The 26,935-nt window shown below is 43.9% G+C and overlaps 1 protein-coding gene across 1 annotated transcript in view; it reads left to right on the top strand.

Moving 5' to 3' along the window:
- The window catches only part of GABRP (gamma-aminobutyric acid type A receptor subunit pi), a 40,687-nt gene extending 14,065 nt beyond the window's left edge, over positions 1-26,622 (top strand). The window contains exons 3-10 of the mRNA XM_084637928.1: positions 1,470-1,582; positions 6,124-6,191; positions 12,391-12,608; positions 14,568-14,650; positions 18,493-18,630; positions 22,809-22,961; positions 23,700-23,893; positions 25,297-26,622. Of these exons, the coding sequence (XP_084494054.1) occupies positions 1,470-1,582; positions 6,124-6,191; positions 12,391-12,608; positions 14,568-14,650; positions 18,493-18,630; positions 22,809-22,961; positions 23,700-23,893; positions 25,297-25,599 (1,270 nt within the window). The 3' untranslated portion in view covers positions 25,600-26,622. The remainder of the gene's footprint in view (positions 1-1,469; positions 1,583-6,123; positions 6,192-12,390; positions 12,609-14,567; positions 14,651-18,492; positions 18,631-22,808; positions 22,962-23,699; positions 23,894-25,296) is intronic.
- Positions 26,623-26,935: the final 313 nt, after the last annotated feature.

Consider the following 26,935-nt stretch of genomic DNA (forward strand, 5'->3'; position numbering starts at 1 on the left):
TCTTCCCATTTCATGTTGAGATGCTTGATGTCGTTCAGAACTGTTCATTTCCATGTTATTCGCGGTCTTCCTCTCTTTCTGGCTTCCATTCAAGAGCAGTATTTGGTAAGCGTTCTTTTTCCATTCTCAGCACATGTACCAACCACTGATGTCTTCTTTTGTATATTTTTTGTGAGAGGGTGCCTTGTCCAGTAATTTTTCTGACTTTTTCAATCATCTTCCTATCTCTATATGTTATTCACAATATTGTTCTCAGACATTTGTGATTAAATGCGTTCAGCTTTTGCACCTCTTTCTTGATAAGTTGCCACATCTCACTGCTATATATTGTGACGGTGAAAACAATTGCTTTGTACACATTCAGTTTTGTCTTGAGGGAGATGTTTTTGAGTCTTCCAAATGCAGCGTTTGCCTTCCTGATTCTTCTTATTATTTCCTCGGAACTAGTACCTGCTTGATGGTACTTCCAAGATATGTAAAATTGTTCACCTTTTCCAGTTTCTCTTCTTCAATTTCGATTTCTGTCCCTATAGTCCCCTTTAACATGACTTTACATTTCTTTGTATTGTATCTCAAACCTGTCTTCTCCCTTACTTCTTTTACTTGGTTTGTGAATTGGCATCTTCACTGATAAGAGCGATGTCATCAGCAAAGTCTAGATCAAATAGTCTTGAATTGTTCCATTTTAGGCCATATGTATCACTGTTGCATTGTTTTAATCCATAGTCGATTACTAGCATAAACAAAAAAGGAGACAGGATGCACCACTGCCTTACACCTGTCTTGATGCTGAATGGCTTAACTCAATCCATTTTCCATTTTAATGCAGCACTTTGAGTTGGCGTAGAATGCCTTCGTAATGTTAATTAATTTTGTTGGAATTCCATATTGTTCCACAATTTTCCACATGGTTTCTCTGTTTACACTATCGAATGCCTTTTAAAAGTCCACCAAATTAATGGCAAGACTGCCTTGGAATTCAATTGTGTTCTCAATAATCAGGGTGAAAATAGCATCGCTGCATGATCTCCCTTGTCTAAATCCAGGTTGTTGCTCAGTAGCTATTACCACAGTTCTATTAATAATTGTGGGAAGCATTCAGTTGCTATGGTGATAGGCACTAATACAAGAACCTGCATAAGTAAACATTAAGGAAGTCATAAGCAAATTCCAACTGTCACCATTCCAACTGTTTCTGGACATAAGCATCTTCCCCAGACAACCATATCCCTCCTACACTGCTGTAAAACACCCCAACCTTTGGATTGTCTGTTTAATGAAGTCACACGCTGATTGCCCACAGTCCCTGTCCCCCACACAATGGAATCAAGTGCTGATGGCTTTGATGAAGTGTTTTATGCAGTTTCTGTTGGACTGCTGTATACATGCAGGGAACGCAGCTGCAGCTGCACAACAGAGGCTCCCAGCATGCCCTGCCATGCCTAACAATATGTATTTGTATATTTTAGAAAGTGCACGCTGGGCCGTAAATTGGACACACACAGCAGTGACACGGTATCGCTCCCTGGATTTGAGAACCTCACAGAGGGCTACAACAAATATCTGAGACCATACTTCGGTGGTACGTCAACAGAACAGTTCAATGTCTGATAAAAGGATTATATAATCAGTAATGTTTGCATGGAGAGAATGACGTTTTATGGGTTTTCTTTAGTAAGCACTAGTTTATCTGTCCCTGTTAAATTAGCCAGTGTGCTCGGACTATGTGCCCAAAGTCCACCCTCACCTATCCCCTCCAATTCTGTTTGCTCAGTGGGACTGCATGTGTATGACTGAAGGCAGAATTTATTCCCTGGGAATATGTTTGTCGGTGGAATAAGGAACAGGAAGCTTAGAGAGTTTTGACACCTGTCTAATTAGATACCTTGGGCTAAATTTTGCTCTGTTACAACCATGCAGCCCCTTTGTTTCAGTTTGTCCCCTTGGTTTGGCTGTGTATTTGTTAATGGTCATCTGTTTTATGAGGCTCACTGTGGCTGCAAATGAATGAAGCCTGGCTCCTTGAACTGCAGCATTGCTCACTTATAACTTCCTTCCTGTTTAGTCCCAGTCTCTGGGGACTTGTTTCCACTGTGGAACCATGTACACTAAATTCTGAACAGCCTCTGCCCAGGCTTTGCCTTACATTTTGTGAAGAGATAGCCTTCTCAGTGCACAGAGCATGCCTGGGTGTTCTGTGAAGTGCAGATGACCAAGCCTCATGCAGTCTGATTATGATCCCTATACCATGTAATGTAGCTGGTGTACATTGGCTTTGTCTTACACTTTTTAGCTTCTCTCTCTTTAACTTCCTCCTGTGGTGATAAATCTCTACAACAGTGGAGTTACCTAGAGTAATGACCACTGCATCTGGTATTGTGGAATAATACCAGCTCTTCATGGAAATTTGTCCCATAGGAGAACAGATGGTTATAAAATACAAGAGAGAAGTTTAAATGCATGCAAGTCAATATCAGCACAAGTTTAATGTGTCCATAACACATTGGGTAAAAATTGTCAGGACTCTGGCTCCTAAATAACTATCACTTTTGAAAATGGGACCTAGCTCCTAAATCACTTTGGCCCTTTTGAAAATTGTCCTTTTTGCAACTTGAAATCTTATTAGGCAAATGAAAAATATGAATTCTAGATAAATTTACAATATCTTGTTAAACCTAACTGACTTTTAGAAAGTGGTTGGCTTCAATTCTAACTGGCAAGATATATAGGATTGAGCAAGTCATATAGGCGAAAAAAGTACACATATTGATTACATAGATATATATGGCCTGTTCCTGAAACGTGATAAGCACCTGCAAATCCTGTTGACTTCAGCGGAATTTGTGGGTGCTCAGCATCAATCAGGATCAGGTCCCTGTGGCCCTAGGACTTAATTCTGCCTTCCCTATGTACCTAAATCTCCCACTGAAACCAATGGGAATGGAGTATTGGGCTCAATGCATATGAATGTTTTTGATATGTGGGTTATGAAGAAAATGTTCTAATAGGTTACTGTGCCATATATTTGCTACTGTGCTGACAGGATTTGATCTTCCTCATGTTCACCCTTATTACAATAAAAAGAGGCAAAATATAAACTGACTTACAGTAATGTCTTCTGACATTTCCTAGGGTGGAGCTGCCCTCTTGTGGTGAATCCTTGCTTGAGTGCTAACAAAGAGGCAGCCACGATATGTGGTTCCTTCAATGTAAAATTGTGTGTGTATCGACCCAATGAAAAGGGATACTTTGCCTCCATTTTGTCATGTGTTTTATTCACTGACAAGCTACCTCCCCTCTAGCTAACTGCTGTTCTTTAAGGGTTTCAGTTTACGGGTGGCGGGGGAGAGGAATAGCTCAGTGGTTTGAGCATTGGCCTGCTAAACCCACGTTGTGTGTTCAATCCCTGAGGGGGCCATTTAGGGCAAAAATTGGGGATTGGTCCTGCTTTGAGCAGGGGGTTGGACTAGATGACCTCCTGAGGTCCCTTCCAATCCTGATATTCTATGATTCTAAGTGAACTTCACAAAGGGCTCACCCATGCCCATAAGCACCAATAAGGCCTGCTTTGTCACCTTGTGTGGGTCCTATGCACTGAGGACAATTTCACCCCATATGTACTGAAATCTGCTAACTAAATTTCCAGTAGGGCCCATTTCCTGACCTGGGAAACACCTGCTCAGGGGACAGGAAACCCCACAAGTTCTGATTTCATTGTTCTACTATGTGGACAGAGTTTTCTTCCACCTCTACAGAAATGGCAGGGGTTTGGCCTCCTAAGCCCACAAATCTTCCTGACCCCAATGCACCACAATGCATGTTCCCTAGAGAGCAGTGACGCCCACTGGCTTCTGCTGTCCCACCCAAGCCACCCCTTCGGGGGGGGGGGGAGGGGACAGGGTATTCACTGTGCACTACCTCTGAAGGGACAACACATGAAGATAACATTGTTGTTTTACACAGTGATTTCCTGTGGGTAAGGAAGCTGGGAGGCAGGGAAGACGGGTACGTAACAGTGGCACAGACAGAAGTAGTCTCTCTGGCCCTGCACCTGGCCCATACCCTCCTAAAGTACATCTACTGAGAGGCTTTTATGAGATCGGGCAAACAAGGGACAATGGAAGAGAGCTGGCAATTCCTCTTCCATCCTCTCCAGATAGGCTCTGGCCATCTGGGTTCTCTGTGCTCAGTGAAGCGAAAGAGACAAATGGGCCCTATCCCAGGAGACAGAGAGCAGATTTCCGAAGCTGGGTGTGCAAAGGAGAACATGTATATTTTCTCCATAAAGCAAATCTCTCTTCCCATATACTTCCAGTGCACATTACAGCCCTCTGTCCTGCGTTCAACTCCAATTACGAGGCAGGATGGAGGTAGCCACATTCAAACAAATCTAATACGCTGTCTGCTGCCAAACAATGGTTCACTGTGGCACAGCACTCACTCACTGTAAAAGATTTCCTTAGATCCCATTTGGCAGGTTCTTGGGGTGCCGGGCTCAGCGCTCTGGGATGGGGAGGTCAGACTCTCTGCACGGACAGTTGGGTGGGTCCCTAGATCAGGTCTCCACTATGAGCATGTGTCTGCACTGCACTCGGGAGGTAGCTTTCATTTGAGCCCAGTGGTCGCTTTCAGTGAGTGGTGCTGCTCACAGGAGAGGCTATGGCAGTTGATTAGACTCACAAAGGGTGACACCTGAATCACTTATAAATCCCTCAATAACCAGGATTGTAGGGAACAAAATCTCACCCTCCCAAGCTCAGGGACAGGCTGCAGGACTCCAGAGGGAGAGTGAGGCTGGGGACTCAGCCTTGCTTTGCATCAGGAAGAGGCTGTGTGGTTCAGTGGACACAACATGACTAGGAGTCGGGGGTCTCAGTTCTATTCCTGCTTCTGGTACCGACTCACTGGGCAAGTCACTTAATTGCTCCAGGACTCGGTTTTCTCCTCTGAGAAATGAAGAGAATAATTCTTACCCACCTCTCTAGAGCACTCCGAGATTGAGCCATTGAAAGTGTTATATAACAGCTTAAGATTATTATCAGTACATCTGCTGAACCATGTATGACTCTTGATTTCTGTGGCTGATTGCAAGAGAAATAGTGCCTTCCAACCCTGTTATTCTATGATTCTATGATTGCCTGGGTGTGTGGACACGAGTGCTGCATGGGATCATTTCTGTCTGCTGATGCCACCGAAGAGGATGGTTCTAGACTATTCTCAGTGGTAGAAGATGACAGGATAAAGAGTAATGGTCTCAAGTTGCAGTGGGGGAGGTTTAGGTTGGATATTAGGAAAATCTTTTTCACTAGGAGGGTGGTGAAACGTTACCTGGAATGCGTTACCTAGGGAGGTGGTAGAATCTCCTTCCTTAGAAGTTTTTAAGTTCAGGCTTGACAAAGCCCTGGCTGGCATGATTTAATTGGGGATTGGTCCTGCTTTGAGCAGGGGGTTGGACTAGATGACCTCCTGAGGTCCCTTCCAACCCTGATATTCTATGATTCTAGGATTCTGTGATTCTAAGTCAAAAGCTTTGGGGCATGAAATTTAGTCTAGTTCTTTGGTTGCTGGCAGCAATAGGGACACCCCTGTACATAGGCCTGGAAGGATTACACTTTTCTATGTAAATGTTGATTGCATCATACATGCTCAAACCGATGAAAAGGTATTTCCATCAGTAATAATCAGAATAGACAGGCAAAACAAGATAAATGCTCCTTGAGAACGTATTAGAGTTTGATTTTAAGGCTATTTACTTTGTATACTTTGACATGTAATATTAACAATTTGTGCTTTAATGGTTACAAAGCTTTAACTTTTTGAATCTGTGTCTACTGTAATTAAATAATTTTCTGACCTCCCTGTAGTTTCCCACAATGGTGAAAATTTAAATAGCTAGATAGAAATCTAAAAAAAGCTTTAAAATAAACATGGATAATATGCATCAAAATTATAAAAAAAAATCTAATTCTTGCAAGGCTACCTATGTGTGCTGCTCGATTGAGTGCAATGAACTGAATTCCATAGTGAATTCTAAGTGACTATTTCTTTTGTTTAGTACACAACAATATAGCATTACCTTCACCCTTTCTTCTCTCTAATCTAAGCCTCTCTATCCCACCCCAGGGAAACCTGTTCAAATAGCATTGAGCCTGGATGTTGCAAGTATTTCAAGTATATCGGAGAGTGATATGGTAAGTGACTCAGTCTCAATTACATACTGAAGAGAAAGGGGCCAGCTTGGCTCTGCTGCTCTGGAGGGGATCCAAGTGTGAAATACCAGAGTTGGAGACCATGGCCAGTGCATCCAAGAGTGACCGATGGTATTGGGTGCCTCTGTTCTTGGGAGCCCAGTGTGGCAATTCCCAGCTCAGCCACAGACATCCTGTGACCTTGGGATCAGATCATAGAATCATAGAATCATAGAATATCAGGGTTGGAAGGGACCCCAGAAGGTCATCTAGTCCAACCCCCTGCTCAAAGCAGGACCAATTCCCAGTTAAATCATCCCAGCCAGGGCTTTGTCAAGCCTGACCTTAAAAACCTCTAAGGAAGGAGATTCTACCACCTCCCTAGGTAACGCATTCCAGTGTTTCACCACCCTCTTAGTGAAAAAGTTTTTCCTAATATCCAATCTAAACCTCCCCCACTGCAACTTGAGACCATTACTCCTCGTTCTGTCATCTGCTACCATTGAGAACAGTCTAGAGCCATCCTCTTTGGAACCCCCTTTCAGGTAGTTGAAAGCAGCTATCAAATCCCCCCTCATTCTTCTCTTCTGCAGGCTAAACAATCCCAGCTCCCTCAGCCTCTCCTCATAACTCATGTGTTCCAGTCCCCTAATCATTTTTGTTGCCCTTCGCTGGACTCTCTCCAATTTATCCACATCCTTCTTTTAGTGTGGGGCCCAAAACTGGACACAGTACTCCAGATGAGGCCTCACCAATGTCGAATAGAGGGGAACGATCACGTCCCTCGATCTGCTCGCTATGCCCCTACTTATACATCCCAAAATGCCATTGGCCTTCTTGGCAACAAGGGCACACTGCAGACTCATATCCAGCTTCTCGTCCACTGTCACCCCTAGGTCCTTTTCCGCAGAACTGCTGCCTAGCCATTCGGTCCCTAGTCTGTAGCTGTGCATTGGGTTCTTCCGTCCTAAGTGCAGGACCCTGCACTTATCCTTATTGAACCTCATCAGATTTCTTTTGGCCCAATCCTCCAATTTGTCTAGGTCCTTCTGTATCCTATCCCTCCCCTCCAGCGTATCTACCATTCCTCCCAGTTTAGTATCATCCGCAAATTTGCTGAGAGTGCAATCCACACCATCCTCCAGATCATTTATGAAGATATTGAACAAAACTGGCCCCAGGACCGACCCTTGGGGTACTCCACTTGATACCGGCTGCCAACTAGATATGGATTGATTACTACCCGTTGAGCCCGACAATCTAGCCAGCTTTCTACCCACCTTGTAGTGCATTCATCCAGCCCATACTTCCTTAACTTGCTGACAAGAATACTGTGGGAGACCGTGTCAAAAGCTTTGCTAAAGTCAAGAAACAATACATCCACTGCTTTCCCTTCATCCACAGAACCAGTAATCTCATCATAAAAGGCGATTAGATTAGTCAGGCATGACCTTCCCTTGGTGAATCCATGCTGGCTGTTCCTGATCACTTTCCTCTCATGCAAGTGCTTCAGGATTGATTCTTTGAGGACCTGCTCCATGATTTTTCCAGGGACTGAAGTGAGGCTGACTGGCCTGTAGTTCTCAGGATCCTCCTTCTTCCCTTTTTTAAAGATTGGCACTACATTAGCCTTTTTCCAGTCATCCGGGACTTCCCCGGTTCGCCACGAGTTTTCAAAGATAATGGCCAATGGCTCTGCAATCACAGCCGCCAATTCCTTCAGCACTCTCGGATGCAACTCGTCCGGCCCCATGGACTTGTGCACGTCCAGCTTTTCTAAATAGTCCCTAACCACCTCTATCTCCACAGAGGGCTGGCCATCTCTTCCCCATTTTGTGATGCCCAGCGCAGCAGTCTGGGAGCTGACCTTGTTAGTGAAAACAGAGGCAAAAAAAGCATTGAGTACATTAGCTTTTTCCACATCCTCTGTCACTAGGTTGCCTCCCTCATTCAGTAAGGGGCCCACACATTCCTTGGCTTTCTTCTTGTTGCCAACATACCTGAAGAAACCCTTCTTGTTACTCTTGACATCTCTGGCTAGCTGCAGCTCCAGGTGCGATTTGGCCCTCCTGATATCATTCCTACATGCCCGAGCAATATTTTTATACTCTTCCCTGGTCATATGTCCAACCTTCCACTTCTTGTAAGCTTCTTTTTTATGTTTAAGATCCGCTAGGATTTCACCATTAAGCCAAGCTGGTCGCCTGCCATATTTACTATTCTTTCGACTCATCGGGATGGTTTGTCCCTGTAACCTCAACAGGGATTCCTTGAAATACAGCCAGCTCTCCTGGACTCCTTTCTCCTTCAAGTTAGTCCCCCAGGGGATCCTGGCCATCCGTTCCCTGAGGGAGTCGAAGTCTGCTTTCCTGAAGTCCAGGGTCCGTATCCTGCTGCTTACCTTTCTTCCCTGCGTCAGGATCCTGAACTCAACCAACTCATGGTCACTGCCTCCCAGATTCCCATCCACTTTTGCTTCCCCCACTAATTCTACCCGGTTTGTGAGCAGCAGGTCAAGAAAAGCGCCCCCCCTAGTTGGCTCCTCTAGCACTTGCGCCAGGAAATTGTCCCCTACGCTTTCCAAAAACTTCCTGGATTGTCTATGCACCGCTGTATTGCTCTCCCAGCAGATATCAGGAAAATTAAAGTCACCCATGAGAATCAGGGCATGCGATCTAGTAGCTTCTGTGAGCTGCCGGAAGAAAGCCTCATCTACCTCATCCCCCTGGTCTGGTGGTCTATAGCAGACTCCCACCACTACATCACTCTTGTTGCACACACTTCTAAACTTAATCCAGAGACACTCAGGTTTTTCTGCAGTTTCGTACCGGAGCTCTGAGCAGTCATACTGCTCCCTTACATACAGTGCTACTCCCCCACCTTTTCTGCCCTGCCTGTCCTTCCTGAACAGTTTATAACCATCCATAACAGTACTCCAGTCATGTGAGTTATCCCACCAAGTCTCTGTTATTCCGATCACGTCATAGTTCCTTGACATCACCAGAACCTCCAGTTCTCCCTGCTTGTTTCCAAGGCTTTGTGCATTTGTATATAAGCACTTGAGATAACCTGTTGATCGCCCCTCATTCCCAGTAGGAGGCAGGAGCCCTCCCCTCACAGACATTCCTGCCTGTGCTTCCTCCCGGTATCCCGCTTTCCCACTTACCTCAGGGCTTTGGTCTCCTTCCCCCGGTGAACCTAGTTTAAAGCCCTCCTCACTAGGTTAGCCAGCCTGCTGGCAAAGATGCTCTTCCCTCTCTTCGTAAGATGGAGCCCGTCTCTGCCCAGCACTCCTCCTTCATGGAACACCATCCCATGGTCAAAGAAACCAAAGCCTTCTCTCCAACACCACCTGCGTAGCCATTCGTTGACTTCCACGATTCGACGCTCCCTACCTAGGCCTTTTCCTTCCACGGGGAGGATGGACGAGAACACCACTTGCACCTCCAACTCCTTTATCCTTCTTCCTAGAGCCACATAGTCCGCAGTGATCCACTCAAGGTCATTCTTGGCAGTATCATTGGTGCCCACGTGAAGAAGCAGGAAGGGGTAGCGATCCGAGGGCTTGATGAGTCTCGGCAGTCTCTCCGTCACATCGCGAATCTTAGCCCCTGGCAAGCAGCAGACTTCTCGGTTTTCCCGGTCAGGGCGGCAGATAGATGACTCAGTCCCCTGGAGGAGAGAGTCCCCGACCACTTGGGACCAGGTCCTCAAAGGTATTTAGGTATCTAACTCCCTTTCAATGGGAATTGGGTGCCTAAAAACCTTTGACAATCTGGGCCATGGTCTCCCTGTGCCTCAGCTGCTCTTCTGCAAAATGGGGATAATAGCACTTTCCTCACTCACAGGGCTGCTATGAGGATCAAATCCACTCATAATTATGAAGCACTCCAGTGCTACAGCCAAGGGGCTATAAGGACTGAGTTAGAGACAGAGACAGGGGCTGACTGTCAAAAGGCAGGAGCTCAGCATGTCCTGAAAGTCTGTCCCTTTTGAGGGTTCTGAAGCTGGGCACCAAAAATGGTGGCACACAAAGTTATTATTCACAATGGAAGATCTTAGCCGTGGGCTGCAGCTGTTGTAGCATTTCATCCCCCCTTCTGTTTCCCTGCAGAGTACCCTCTTGCAGGCTTAGGCATGACACTGAGCGTTGCTCCAGAAGCCACCTCCAGTCCTCCTCTTTAGCCTTCAGATTGTGGAGGAGTAAAGCAGATTAAAGCTGAGGAGAAGTCCTAATGTTCAGAGGGCTTGAAGGGCCATCACCCCAAGGGGAAATATAAAGGGAAACCTTCACCAAATAGAGGGTATTTTCATGAGTCTTGTCTCCCACCCCTTGTAAAACTACCCCTTTCTACATGTATTTCCTCCCCATCCCACCTAAATTCCCCTTGTGTCAAGGAGAATATTATAGAGACATACTCTATGTCTACTCTATGCTAGATAAATAATTGAAATGACCCAGAGGTTTTCCCCTTCATCACCAATATTAATAATTCACTATATTGAAACTCTTAACAGTGCATCATTTCAATCACTTAAGTCATGGAGTAGAACTTACTCCCCCATGTCCCATCTCTCTCTCTCTCTCTCTCTCACACACACACATACACACACACACACACACACACCAGTCTGAGAATCCAATCTGAAGAGCAAGCATAACATAATTTATTTAGCACCTTTCATACTGAAGGATTTTACAAGCCATCCATTGAACACAAGGGAATCGATTCATCTGCCACTGAAATGCAGCCATGTCTGGGCAGGAGCATGGTAGCTTTATAACGGTGCACAGCAATACTACACAATTGTGAAAGCTGCATTTAATTCATCTGCAAATTAAAGAGCCAAGGACTGCCACAAGGTCCTGTTATGTACCCAGGAGGCTCAGTAAAGAACTCTCTTTGTATCCGTTACAACTGAGCCCTGTTTCTTCCTTTATCATGGGGGCACTATAAAAATACTTCAACCACTTGAAACTTCTGGGGGGATCTTAGTCAGGCTGGATATTGCAACCAAGTTGGAATCTGACCAGGACACTAACACTCTTACTCTTGCAAAACGTTCTGTGAGATCTTCAATGACAACAGTTGGTCAAGATCTTGGTTTTTAACTCTCCTACCTAAAATTTCAGTTGCATGGCATCCCCTAGTCCCAGGCTTGGGCTCAGTTTAGTACCGACCTGACAGAGAAGAGTAACACTACAAGCTTTGACCCCACTTCCTACTTTATTTGGCTTAACTAGCATGTTATTTTCTTACATTTCTTCAACATATCACCCTCAAAATGCCTCTCCTCTAAGCACCCACCCATCCCTCCTGAATGATCTGAATATTGCTCCCAATAGTGAATGAAGGGAACAAATATTGTACAGGACCACTGGAGTGACTCACTCGTGGTCCTGCTTATCTCCATTACTCTAAACTGTGTTATTCTTCTCATCATCACTGTGTTATTCTTCTCATCATCTACTATGCATAGTTTTTCCTTCCCTTACACAATCGCCTTCCCTGGCTTAAACAAACAAACTTTCAATAGGGTGAATAGGTTAAATGCAGGTGAGTCTTTGCTCTTGGACTTTTAGCTCTGGAGAAAGACCAATGCAGCTGTTTTTGCATACCTGCTCTCCCTCTATGGCTATTATATACATATATATATACTGCATTCGTGTGTAGGTTACTTATATATTTTTCCCATACTGGAAGCTATTTCATATGTAATTGATGTAGCAGCTTGAGTAAGTCAGTCAACCTCTCTGCTTCTCTGTTTTCTCAGATGGAGATTATGATCCTTATCCACCTTAATACATACTTACTTATGGAAAGGAATTTAAGGTTTAGGAGTGAAAAGCACAGTATAAGACTAAGTATTATGATTATGATTGTTTATTGGGAATGAATACATGAAAAACTTCAAGCAAACAGAGGAACTAAGTTTAGAATTCAAGTCTACCGGCTTTGTCCTGTGCATTTTAAGCTGAGTTTTCGTGTGTTATATGCCCTACATTTAATGCTATGGCTGTATCCTTTAGGAAAGACAGACAGTGGTCTGGATGTTGTAGCAAAGGAAGGTGAAACAAACACACACACAGTTTGTAAAGACTATGCCTCAGCCCCAATACGTTTTGGACATAAGCGGTGGACATCAACACCTAGTAAACATTCTTGCTGCGTGTCTTCTCACATCTGCCTTTCTCCTTCAGGACTACACTGCTACAATATACCTGCGGCAGCGCTGGACAGACCCCCGCCTGGTTTTTCATGGGAACAAGAGCTTCACTCTGGATGCTCGTTTAGTGGAATTGCTATGGGTGCCAGACACATATATCGTGGAATCTAAACGGTCTTTCCTGCATGACGTTACCGTGAGAAATCGTCTTATAAGATTATTCTCCAATGGCACTGTCTTGTATGCATTAAGGTAAGTCACATACTGGTGGTTGTGACAAAGTTCCTCCTCTGCCTTTGTGGGTCCTGTGCTTTCCGGCAGATTTGCTTGCCTCAGAGGTTCACAGCAGCCCTCAGTTTGGCCACTTTTGCCACTGGCTCAAACCTGCTGTTCACTCAGCTAACCTCATCACTGGCCAGCATGGGGGAAAGGGAGGAGAACAATCCCCGCAGTCTCTGTTGTCCCACTGAGTGGGTCGGGGACAGGCTAGAGACCTTCCCCCTCTGATATGACTCACAATCCTGGTCAACTCCTCTTCTGTCAGACAGGGAGTTGGAGGAATGGGGGGAACCCGGGCCCAACCTCTATTCCAGGTTTCAGCCCAGGGCCCTGTGGATCACAGCTGTCTACAATGTCTCCTGTAACAGCTGTGTGACAACTACAACTCCCTGGGCCACTTCCCCATGACCTCCCCACAGCACCTTCTTTGTCCTCATCGCAGAACCTTCTTCCTGATGCCTGACGGCATTTGTATTCCTCAGTCCTTCAGCAGCACGTCCTCTCACTCCCAGCTCCTTACATGCCTCTCCCTAACTGAAGGGAAGTCTTTCTTTTAACCAGGTGCCCTGATTAGCCTACTTGCCTTAACTGGTTCTAGTAGCTTCCTAATTGGCTCCAAGTGTCCTAATTAGCCTGCTTGCCTTAATTGGTTCTAGCAGGTTCCTGATTGTTCTGGAATAGTCCCTTTTATCTTACCCAGGGAAAAGGGACCTGCTTAATCTGGGGCTAATGTATCTACCTTCCACCACCATCCTGTAGCCATCTGGCCTGACCCTGTCATATGGTGAAGAGCAAATTATTAAAACCACACCGGATCAGAATGTATGTAGGCTGGTGTGGCCATCATGGTTAAGAAGAGCTTTGGAGTCAACAGGCCCCTAGTTTTGACACTATTTTCTGGATCTCAGTGTAATTTAATTGCTCCCTCACTGCAGTTGCACATTCCTCCCAGTCAGTACAGTTATTATCTTGTATTATTTCTGTTGCATTAGTCCCTAGGAACTCCAGTCAAGGATCACCCCCCGCCCCCTCCATCTTCCTTGTGGTAAGTGCTGTACAGAGCAGCAACACAGAAGACAGTCCCTGGCAAGGGAGCTTACAATTTAAGTAACAGATAAAAGATAGAAGGTGAATAAAACAGAATAGGCTGGAAGAATGTGGGGGCAGAGGTAACAAAATGAACAAAATTTAGCAGAAAACTGTAAGTCTTGGCTTGCTGCTTGCTTAACCAATACCAGTCAGTGGTGATCTGTAGGTATTACATGAATATTCAGTTAAAACCACTTATGTCATTTTCCTATTAATTTCCCATGCTCAAAGGACCAAACTGTGCTCTCTCTTACACCAGAGTAACAGCCAGAGTTTCAGAGTAACAGCCGTGTTAGTCTGTATTCGCAAAAAGAAAAGGAGTACTTGTGGCACCTTAGAGACTAACCAATTTATTTGAGCATAAGCTTTCGTGAGCTACAGCTCACTTCATTGGATGCATACTATGGAAAGTGTAGAAGATCTTTTTATACACACAAAACATGAAAAAATATGAAAAACTTTTTTCATGCTTTGTGTGTATAAAAAGATCTTCTACACTTTCCACAGTATGCATCTGATGAAGTGAGCTTTAGCTCACGAAAGCTTATGCTCAAATAAATTGGTTAGTCTCTAAGGTGCCACAAGTACTCCTTTTCTTCTTACACCAGGGTTAATCTTGAGTTACTCTATCTCTGCTGACTTAGACGAGACTGGCATAACTGAGCTCAGAATTTATACCTTAGGATGCAAATTCTCTGGCGTTATTAGTGCACTGATTTCAAAAGTCAGAACTATCCAAATACCTGATCAGGATCTTTGGGGTCAGTAGTTTGCTATGAAAACTAGAGACATCCTGCGGTATGTTTTTATTGCACAGCTTCTGAACTCTTTCTCCCCATGTAGAATCACTACTACTGTTGCATGTAACATGGACCTGTCAAAATACCCCATGGACACACAGATGTGTAAACTGCAGCTGGAAAGCTGTAAGTATCTTATTCTACAGATGCCTGAGAATATTTGCCTGGCCTATTTTGAATCTGTTTATTTGTATGTAGGTGTCCATTCAAATATTTGGTTTCAGCCAGAACAGCCTCTGAAAATGTGCCTTTATTTCTGCAAACACAGAAACTTTTCAAGAAGAAAACAGTTCACATTTAATTCTTCAAATATAAATTATTGTTATTCCAGGGTTTATAAGGTTCCTGTCCCCATGGTCCCCATGCACACTTTATAGAAGTTGGAACGGTAATAAACACCACCTTCCCCCAAACAGTCAACAGGTATTGCAGTCTTTCACATAGAAAGAAATTATACTGTCTTTCTCGAAAATCACCTCCTTTTGAGCACACTCGTTCATTAGGGCCAGTCTTTGGTACAATAGGTGGATAATAGGACCCAAATTTTCAAAAGAGTGCCCCTCAGCTATCATCCATACTGCACCCCATTCATACATGCAGTTCATGTTTGTGTATGCAGAAATCTCTGTCTTGAATACATGCCTTGGACAGTAAACTTGAATAAGTCAGACATGCCCACTCGTGAAACTTAGAGACTAAGTGGAATTGCCTGGACTGTGGCTAAGGCAGAATTTGGCTCTACAGGTTTCATTGCTAGGCTGATGGCATCCCCTCTGAATAGGTCTGTCAGTTATTGATGAAACAAGCAAATGCAATGAGTTGGTGATAATCTTACTCTGGGTGCTAATGGACACACGTCTACATTATACAAAAAAAAGTACCAAATCTGCAATTAACCAGCGCCTTTGATGGTATGGTTTGAACTGTTGCTTTCACTGCTTCCCTGGGAATGAACAGTGCATGTTAATCTCTAGGGTCCTTAGTCCAGCATCTTTCACCTGTGCTAAATCACTTAAGTTATTTTCAAAGCAGAGAGAGTTTTTTAACAGGGGGAAGAGCTGAATTCAGGAAATGTGTATTGCCTGTGAAATTGGTGAGCTGAAGCTTAGACCCGGTCCTAGCACAGAAAGGCACAATGAAAGCTTTCCCATCTGCGCCCTTTGTTACAGTAACATAAATGTTGGTGAGTATGGGAACCCGCTACTGCAAGCCCTCAGTGCACAGAACCCCACAGTGGCCCTCTCTGGGACTCCTGTCTGCAAGGCACTTGCAGGAGCAGTGATATTCAGTGAGCAAAATGCTCTGGGTTACTTAAACTCAAAGGCCTGGATATTGCAATGTTGGCCATTTATTGACAAAAGACAATGCATAGATAAGCCAACAGTAGTCGCTAAAGAGAGAGAACCATGGGGCTTACACCAATACACCGTAGCTTTCAGGAGAGGAGATCTCTGCTCCAGAGGCTGAGCAGGGGTCAGCTGATTCCCCCACCATTCCACATGTATTTTTTTTTGTTTTTTTTTTAAGTTGTGAAAAACTGATCTTTATTTTCCAGAAATATACAAACTTATTCTCTCATTTCTCCATCTTCTTCTTCTTCTACTACTCCTCTGATGTACAGGACATTGTTACATCTTATCAAAACTTCACCAAGGTGTCCTGACAATGCACCATCTAGGATAGCTTCTGTGTTTGCAAGCTGCATGTTCATGTAGCTGTCGACAGACACCAGGTAGCCCTTGTACTCCATCCCCCACTTCAGCTTCACCATCACCGGCTTCCCTGTCAGCCCGTTGGTAGGCAGGCAGGCTTCCTTCTCAGCAGTCTGAATGTCCACACACTGCTGCTCCCTGGGGGAAGAGTCTGCTCAGGTGCAGCACTCTCAAAATCTCAATGAAAAAGAGAGAAATTCTTCAGCTCCTGCTGGGACAAAAGGGAGGGGAGCTCCCACCTAGCCTCTAATGGAAGCTCTGTTTTCAGGCATTCTTAAGATGGGGCACCCACACAGGACTTCCAGCCCCTTGCCTCAAACTGAGCACCCTGAGAACTCATCTCCTCCTTCTTCCCTGCCTGTTTCTTAAATTCAGCTCTGCAGGAAGGTCTCTGACCAGTGCTCCTGGGGAAGAGAGGCACTCTCCCCGTCACAAAGAAGTTCATCAGTAATGACAGAGCTTTTCTTGGCTCCATCCTTGAGAATCCCCAGAGTAAAGCAGCGGCCAATCTCCCGTTTCAAGCCACAAAAAAGAAATGCCTGAAATCTCATTATTTAAAAAACAGGTTTGACTTGCCAGCTTCCAGAATGGAGCTCCTATGGAAGTGCATATTATTTTCACATTAAAATCCTATTAGTTCACCATGATTAACTTTATTACAAAGAATAGCACCTGAAATAATAATGATTGGCCTCTTCTTTTAAAGTGTAGCTGGCTTCAGACTTTTTTTAAAAAAGTAATTTGGATTTTACGTCATGTTCAGTTGCTGTCTAATTCCAGTGAAATTACATGCATATTGTCAGCTGGAGATTTCATTAGGATAAATGCCAGGAATTAATGCTATTTAAATATATGCTAGATGAATTAACAACCTCTCATTTATTATAAAGTTTCCCTATATAACCACAATTGCTATTATTACAAAACTGTCCAGAAACTTTGAAAAGTCACATGTTTAGGGTTTGCACACAGGAATTCATAACCTGTGCATATAATTTATGAGTACGTCAGATGCATGCTCCAGTAATTTGTGTCTAATAGAAAACACAATTAGATAAACAATTCAGTAGGACGTATTAGTGGTAGTTTTCCTACAAGGTTTGAACTGGTGACTATTGGCCTACCAGTGTCACTAGTCATTTTTCAGACAGACATTTAATTAAAAGACTCAAACTAATGAGATTAATGGGCTTATTCACTAAATTAATATGACTTTTTTGAGCTGGATGGCTATTCGGTGAGTGAGTAGGAATGTCAGGTTATCAAAAAGATCACTCGCTTTAATTTGGGGTCATGTTATGCTGTCACTTAAATTTCCAGAGCCAGATCCTCAGCTGGTGTAGGTTGGGATAGCTTTGCGGAAGCCAGTGGAACACAGCTGAAGATCCGGTATGGACCCATTGTTTTTAGTGGGGAATTCTATTTCAAAATTAACAGCGGCCCTGATAAATGAGCCTCACAGTATCTGACTCGTCCAGTTCAGGGTTGATAAGCTCCCAGATGTTTAGATGCTTGTCCAAAGCATCTTTGAAGTGTGCATAAATGGGTGGGCGGTTTGGTTAAGAAAGCCACACACACTCATAAGATTTCTGACTCTTCTGCTTCCAGTCACGAGAATTTGTAACCGTTTACAAACTTGATTTTAGTACGGGGCGAAGGGTTGGGGATGAGGATTGTACTTCTTTCATCATTTTCATCCCCAGTAAACCCATATGGCTGAAGTAATTATGCATGGGGATTGTTAATTTCAGTTACTGACAAAGATCACCACTTGCAATCAAATTAGACGTGAGAGGGATTTCCGCCTTTTAAAAAATGTTAGAATATTTTAAAAATAAAATAAAATGCTGTATGCAAATGATATGCCTTGCATGTTGTCATTTGCTGCTGAGCGATGTGGGTGCAAAATGCTACCAGATCAGAATTCGCCACTCATTTACAACACTGGCAGAGACTTACACCCACATGAGCAGGGGTAACTGACTGCACCAGGCACTGAAGAATAAAGCTCATATGGCCTAATTTAAATTTCAATTTGATCCATCAGAAATAAAAATATGGTTAATATAAGAACAACCACTTTCACCAACATTTTAAAGTAATTATACCTATAAAACAAAACCTGCAGCCACCTAATAATCTCGTTGCTTGTGGCTCCATAGCTGAGTATTTCTGATTCTATCCAGTAGAGGGCAGTATGCCACACATGGACTAGTTGGTTCATTACAGTAATGTGGCGTTTTATGTTCTCTGTAGGGGGATATGATGGAAACGACATAGTGTTCACTTGGTTTAGGGGAAACGATTCAGTTCGTGGCCTGGAAAAACTGCGTCTCTCTCAGTACACTGTGGAACGTTATTACACTCTGGTCACGAGATCCCAGCAGGAAACAGGTAAAGCAGGGAGGTGGGACTGGTGGAAGAGCATGTGTGTCTCACAAGCATATATAATTTTTCTTTCCATTCTATGCAGTGATGTCTTTCAAGCCAAGAGGACGTGAGTAGTGAAATCATTAGCCGTTCCTAGTCCCACTGGAAACGAGGCAGTAAAATGGCTTCTATAGGAATAGGTGATATGTTCCTTAGGTGTTAAATAATAATAATATTAATAATAATAATAATAATAATAATAATACCCCTAGCTCTTGTATTACGCTTATCAATGATAGATCTCAAGGTACTTTACAAAGGGAGGTAAATATCATTATTCCCATTCAAGTCATGGAAAATATGGATTTCACATGTACCTGAAATCCACTTGACAATTTTATTACATCAGAAAAACCTAGATTGTGCTTTGTGTGTCTGCAAACTATAAATACTGCATTAAGCATTCCAGGAAAGGCTTAAAGTAACTGGGATCAAAACTAACTTGTTGAATATTTATTTGTTTCCAAAGGTCACTTCTGTCTTGATGCAATGGGAATGTATTTCTCATTACCAGCTGGTTTAAACTTCCTTCCCTAGTGTCAGAGATAATATGACCTTTAAAATCCCTCCTGGCCAGAGGAAAAACCCTTTCACCTGTAAAGGGTTAAGAAGCTAGGATAACCTCGCTGGCACCTGACCAAAATGACCAATGAGGAGACAAGATACTTTCAAAAGCTGGAGGGAGGGAGAAACAAAGGGTCTGTCTGTGTGATGCTTTTGCCAGGGACAGAACAGGAATGGAGTCTTAGAACTTAGTAAGTAATCTAGCTAGATATGCGTTAGATTATGATTTCTTTAAATGGCTGAGAAAATAAACTGTCCTGAATAGAATGGATATTCCTGTCTTTGTGGCTTTTTGTAACTTAAGGTTTTGCCTAGAGGGATTCTCTATGTTTTGAATCTAATTACCCTGTAAGGTATTTACCATCCTGATTTTACAGAGGTGATTCTTTTTACTCTTTCTTCTATTAAAATTCTTCTTGTAAGAACCTGAATGCTTTTTTCATTATTCTTAAGATCTAAGGGTTTGGGTCTGTGGTCACCTATGCAAATTGGTGAGGATTTTTATCAAACCTTCCCCAGGAAGGGGGGTGCAAGGTTTTGGTGAGGATTTTGGGGGGAAAGACGTTTCCAAACAACGCTTTCTCAAAAATAAACCCGGTTAGACGTTTGGTGGTGGCAGTGGAAGTCCAAGGGCAAAAGATAAAACAGTTTGTACCTTGGGGAAGTTTTAACCTAAGCTGGTAAAAGTAAGCTTAGGAGGTTTTCATGCAGGTCCCCACATCTGTACCCTAGTGTTCAGAGTGGGGAAGGAACCTTGACAGAGCCATTTAGCATGCATTTGCCAACCCCCAGGTATATACTGTCAGTTTCTGAATTTACTGACAAAAACAGTTGTGCAGTACTATAATATTTACTCAGAACATGTTAGTCTACAGGACCTTCGTTTAAAATTTGCTTTAAAAATATTTCATTAGTGTGTTGCTGAAGATTATAAAATCATATCTCTAATAAATCCTTGCATATATTTTTATATGCACAATCTGAGTATTCATCTTTAGCCTTAAATGCTTAGATCTTCAGACATATAGTTTTTTAAATAAATCCTTCAAAAGACTACCCTTATCTAAAATACACATTTTAATTTTAATTACTATAATACAAAAAACTTGCTTCCAAAGTCTTCCTGTCCTTTCTGTCCATCCCTTTCTCCTTTCACCCACCCTGTTGAAGAGAGCCCTTAATTCAGGGGTGGCCAACCTGTGGCTCCGGAGCCACATGTGGCTCTTCAGAAGTGAATATGCGGCTCCTTGTCTAGGCACCAACTCCGAGGCTGAAGCTACAGGTGCCAACTTTCCAATGTGCCGGGGGGTGCTCACTGCTCAACCCCTGGCTCTGCCACAGGCCCTGCCCCCACTCCACCCCTTCCCACCCCCTCCCCTGAGCCTGCTATGCCCTCACTCCTCCTCCTCCCCCGCAGAGCCTCCTGCATGCCACAAAACAGCTGATCGGGAGAGAGAGGGGGGCGCTGATTGGCGGGGCTGCCAATGGGTGGGAGGTGCTAGGAGCAGGGTGGGGAGCTGATGTTGGGCTGCTGACATATTACTGTGGCTCTTTGGCAATGTACATTGATAAATTCTGGCTCCTTCTCAGGCTCAGGTTGGCCACCCTGCCTTAATGGGACAACACCCCTTCCTTACAGATAGCTGGACAAACAAGTTTCCTTTTCTTTACTTCTGACTATTTGATGAACTAGTTTTAAGAGAACACTCCAGCAAAATCAGTTGGTTAGTAACCTATAAAATCCTCTGTTATGCCTAAAATCTTTGGAAACTACAGTGAGGCGGGCCAGGTGGCTCGGTGTCCTTTGCTGCCTTGTCCATCTCCCGCCCCTGGGCTGTGAGCCCGGGCTGCTATCGGGCATGGGGCACCAGTTTAATAATAATCATGCGTAGAGCCCCATAAATTCTAAGGACGGTCCTGACAAGAGGTGTTTATTTAAGGAAACAGCTACAGGCAAACAGATGAGCTTCCACACAACTTCGTTCCAGTTTTGGTGTCCCTTGTTTACTAGAGATCACATCCTGTCTGGAACGCTATACAGCACACAAAGACTGTTAGTGGCTATATCATATATTGTATTTAACCAAATCATTACAGACATGCTACAGCAGTTCTATGGTACACAGCAGAGGACACAATATTGCATCCAGTTGTAATGGCACAAAGCATTCCCTCTTTCCCATTGGCCTTCCATGGTTGAGAACTTTAATTCTGTGGTGATATTCCCACTTCCTACCAGCCTACGAAGTAGAAACCTGTGTTCACATTTCAATGGGCTATTATTAAGCTACAAGGCCAACCAGCTACCACCCTTGCTGTTTGCTGTAGAAAATTTAGAGATGCACATTGATGTAGGAAGCATTGTAACAGGTTAACTGGCCTTAAAGACATTATGGGACAGATCCCGAGCTGATGTAAATCGGTGTCACTCCTTTGAAGTCGGTGTTGCTATATCAATTTACACTGGCAGGGAAGCTGGCCTATAGAGAGGAATAAAGCAAAGCTTATGTTCTGTTCTCCCTTGGAGACATTGTCTGGTCAGATTTGACCTAAAATACAGATTGTGTGAGAAAGAAGCTTTTACACAGCACAAGGTTAATAGAAATGTTTCCTTCCATTATGACAGGTTTCAGAGTAACAGCCATGTTAGTCTGTATTCGCAAAAAGAAAAGGAGTACTTGTGGCACCTTAGAGACTAACCAATTTATTTGAGCATAAGCTTTCGTGAGCTGAGCTGTAGCTCACGAAAGCTTATGCTCAAATAAATTGGTTAGTCTCTAAGGTGCCACAAGTACTCCTTTTCTTTTTCCTTCCATTGTGTTTTTTCCATGCCAGTGGCAAAGGTTCTAAAGCACCAAATAACCATCACAACACAGCGTTTGCAACTCAAGCACTACAGCCCTGCGCTAGCTTCATGACAGACTGATGGTGAAATTGACTTGAGGCTGAAGTGAAGTGCGTTAGTCTGATTTCCTTGCCTACGTGGAGAGAGATGCAAGCAGTCGCTAAGCAGCATGAATAGCAATAAATAAATTAGATTGTAAAATTCCTGTAATGTTAACAGAGTGGGGTGCTATTTCTGAGCCTGACCCAGAGCCCACTGGGTTCAATGGAAAGACTCCCATTTACTTCAGTGGGTATTGGATCAGAATTTTAACCTGTCAGAGTCCCTTTAAAATGCTTCCTTGGGAAAAATATTCTGTGCTGCTTGTTAGAGATGAAATGAAGGAACAACCTATCTCCAGGCTTTGTTAGGGTAATAGTGTGAAATATTCCCTGTAAATAATAAGTTGGGGAGTCCTTGGTGAGCTGCCTATTTGTTTTAAATATCTCTTGCTTACCATACATTGTTAATTAACTTACATTGTACATTGGTTTGTTTAGGAAATATGAAATGAATAAAAAGATAAGATGGGTCAGTCCCTCTACTGATGTAACTTGATGTCACTCCAATGACTTCAATGGAGCTGTGCTGGTTCACATCAGCTGAGGAGCTGGCCTATGATGTGCTTGAATCCTAATCAAACCCTCTCTGGAAACCTTGCTTTTGTGGCATGTGTCCTTGCTTTGCCTAACAGGCAACTACCCGAGACTGATACTGCACTTTGAGCTGCGAAGAAATATCCTGTACTTCATTTTGGAGACCTATGTTCCTTCCACGCTGCTCGTTGTCTTGTCCTGGGTTTCTTTTTGGATCACCCTGGATTCGGTTCCGGCAAGAACCTGCATTGGTGAGCTGCTGCCGGGGGAAAGGTACTTGAGGCATGTGCAAGTGAGAGGGCAGAGTGCAGTGTGCAGTACAGCCAAATGCCAGCTTTTCTCAGATGAGCATGGAAATGGAGAATGACAAATGCAAAGGGCCTGGTGGCACTTCAGCTTTGGCATGTGGAGAAGAGCCAGATTAGGAGCATGGAGGGTGGAGGAGTACATTCTAGTCGGAACTTTCCCCCCATCCCCACCAGAGCTCTGCATGGCCAGGGCTCCAATGCGATCCAGGACCTGAGGCACGCCTGCTGTCTATTTCAGGCTCCCCTCCATCTACCAGGGTATCTGCATCTGGGTTAATATTGCAGGAAGTGACATCACTTAGGTTCTGCACTTCCCCCGGAGAGGGACTTTTTGCACTAGCTGAGGGTAAGAAAAGAGCCCAGGGGAGGGAAGAAGAACAACACAGAGGGGCTGGCCTTTTACACTGGTGCGCTTCAGCAGCTGTGGGGCAGAAGCTTCTCTTCCCACTGGATTCCCTGGGTGGAGAAGTTGCATTTTCTGCTTCCCCCATCTGTACAAAGTGGTATGAAGTGCTTACCGTTCTAAGTCAATGGAGGATTTGGATTTGGTAGTGTTACATCCACTGGGCCTTGGTGTAAAGGACTATCCAATAGGTAAGAGAACCAGGCTTTTTGTTTCCTGAAGTTTGGGTGAAATGCTTTCCCGTTGGACCTGAAAAGATGTCCTTCTCTGCCTTACAGGAGTAACAACTGTGCTGTCGATGACAACTCTGATGATTGGCTCCCGGACCTCGCTATCTAAAACCAACTGCTTCATAAAGGCCATTGACGTTTACCTTGGCATCTGCTTCAGTTTCATTTTTGGTGCCCTGGTGGAATATGCAATTGCTCACTACAGCTCATCACAAAAACGTGCAGCTAAAGAGCCTCAAAAGGTACATACAGAGGTTCCTTAATGAGCAAGGTGATATTGAGTCAGCTGTAGTTGGTCCTTGTTAATGGCATATCCAGGGAAGAGTGAACTAGAGAAATAGTCTTCCTGTTGGGAGACGAATAAGAGGTACATGAGTGTCTCTCTCTTGTTCCTGTACCCATTAAGCAATGGTAAATACAACTCCCACAGTCTCACGCAACACTGGCCCATTCCCATGATGCTAGTGTCTGGAATCACTGAGTGCTACTAGTTCCAGAATCCTAACAAATCTGACAGTGTTCACTGATTGTCTAGATGCATGTTAATAGCCAGAAGAACCTTTCTTGCTGGCAAAATTTGGTGAGTAACTGTGCCAAGCCAAAGCATTACACCAGTGGGGAAGACCACTGTGACCATGGGGAGAACTGCATGTTGCAACATGAAGCCTGCAGGGATTTTTCTTTTCTATTGGCATGCAGCCTTATGCTGTGCACCCAGCCAATTTTATAAGCTAAGAGGATTGGGCTGCCTCAGTGCTTGGAATAGAGACCTCCAAGGAATACCTCCATCCTTCAGGAAATGCTGCTGTGATCCATAAGACGTGATCATTCCCCTCTATTCGACATTGGTGAGGCCTCATCTGGAGTACTGTGTCCAGTTTTGGGCCCCACACTTCAAGAAGGATGTGGATAAATTGGAGAGAGTCCAGCGAAGGGCAACAAAAATTATTAGGGGACTGGAACACATGAGTTATGAGGAGAGGCTGAGGGAGCTGGGATTGTTTAGCCTGCAGAAGAGAAGAATGAGGGGGGATTTGATAGCTGCTTTCAACTACCTGAAAGGGGGTTCCAAAGAGGATGGCTCTAGACTGTTCTCAATGGTAGCAGATGACAGAACGAGAAGTAATGGTCTCAAGTTGCAGTGGGGGAGGTTTAGATTGGATATTAGGAAAAACTTTTTCACTAAGAGGGTGGTGAAACACTGGAATGCGTTACCTAGGGAGGTGGTAGAATCTCCTTCCTTACAGGTTTTTAAGGTCAGGCTTGACAAAGCCCTGGCTGGGATGATTTAACTGGGAATTGGTCCTGCTTTGAGCAGGGGGTTGGACTAGATGACCTTCTGGGCTCCCTTCCAACCCTGATATTCTATGATTCTATGATTCTATGGCACTTTCTAAATGTTTAAGTTTTGCATGTAACAACCCTAGCATTATGGGTCATCAACAGTGATAGGCCCTTCAGGTCTAAAGCATAGGGCTCTACCACTTAAGCTAAAGGAGTAACTCCCTTAGTTGAGAGCTGTGTGTAGTCTCTTATCTTCTGTACAGAGCAGTCAATAAAGAAGGATATGACACACTTAGCCAGTGCAATACATGTGTATCCAAATCACATCACCTAACGTTAATTGTGCTCTATCATCTCCTAGGGGCCTACCAAAGAAACTGAAGAAGTCAACATCACAAACATCCTCAATAGCTCCATCACCAGTTATAAGCAGAAAATAAACTTAGCCAGCACTGAGATTTCCAGCGATAACGTCGACTATTGTAACCTGACCATGAAAACCCATGACAAAATTAGGTTTGTGCTGAGAAACAAAATGCACAGGATCATCAGCTATTTCACAATTCAGAATCCCAGCAATGTTGACCATTACTCAAAGTTACTTTTTCCTTTGTTTTTCATGCTGGTCAATGTATTTTACTGGGCTTACTATCTGTATTTTTAGAAAATGACACCTTCATTCTCACATTTCAGAGGAGCTTGAAACCAGGTGGGACCAACCCACCTTTATTCCTTGATACCCCTTACTGGACAGAAAACTCACTGAGCTAATCCTACCACATTACACTCATCCTGGAAAGAAAGGTACATCTTCCATAGCTCATAGAAGGAGCTGCAATTCTCAGAACATTGGGGACCAGAAATACAGCCAGTAAACCCTTATTATTGCTCTATAACCAACATTTTTATCCTGTTCCTTGTCTTGAGTTTCTTTTAATACATGTGGGCCAGAGTGTACTTGTGATTCAGCCACTTTTCTCTCCATAGAATGCTATTAATCTACGATGGCAACTGTGATGCTCTGAATCTCGGGGGAACACCCTTCACCCCCATGTTCATCCTTATAATATGATTGTGTGGTATCCAATGCAAAGTTTGTCACATCAGCTGTCTTCGGAAGGCTCATGATGCGCTGAGCATTGTTGTTATAGTAATGTTATAGGTTGTAATTCCATGTATATAGTTATGAGGCTGAAAATGTGTCCTTATGGCTTAAAACAAACCCAGGCAAAAACTCTCCAGGAGCAGAGGGGCAGTTCATACCTCATCAGAGCATGTATTGGACAAACCCAGCCCAGCCTCACAAGAACAAAGGACGCTGGCCTAGGCAGCAACAAAGGATTGGACTCTCAAGTGAGTCACCACCCCCCTTCCCTTGGTCAGTTTGGGACTACAATGAGGTAATGCTCACTTGACTCTGAAGCGGGGGGGAAGCCAAGGGGGAAGAAAGAACATGATAAAAGGGAGAGACATTTGCCATGCTCTTTCTCTTCCACCTCCATCTACAGACACCACAACCAAGCATCTGAAATGCCGGTCAAAGGGGAGAGCCTGGCTGAAGGTGAGAAGCCTGTGGTGAGAAGGTGCCAGCCTGTGGTGAAAAGCATATAAGTTTGTAAGGACACTGAAAGTGTTAAGATTAGCTTAGAATGCATTTTGCTTTTATTTCATTTCACCAAATCTGACTTCTTGTGCTGTGACTTATAATCACTTAAAATCTATCTTTTGTAGTTAATAAATGTATTTGTTTGTTCTACCTGAAGCAGTGTGTTTGTTATGAAGTGTGTCAGAGACTCCCCTTGGGATAACAAGCCTGGTACATATCAATTTCTTTGTTAAATTGACAAACTCATATAAGCTTGCAGTGTCCAGAGGGCATAACTGGACACTGCAAGACTGAGGTTCCTAGGGTTGTGTCTGGGACCGAAGATATTGGCTAGTGTCATTCGCTTGCACAATCCAAGCAGCAGCTGGCAAAAGTGCTCACTCACATAGCTGGG

The sequence above is a fragment of the Lepidochelys olivacea genome (assembly GCF_965140295.1).
Source record: "Lepidochelys olivacea isolate rLepOli2 genome assembly, chromosome: 8".
In the NCBI taxonomy this organism is placed as follows: Eukaryota; Metazoa; Chordata; order Testudines; family Cheloniidae; genus Lepidochelys; species Lepidochelys olivacea.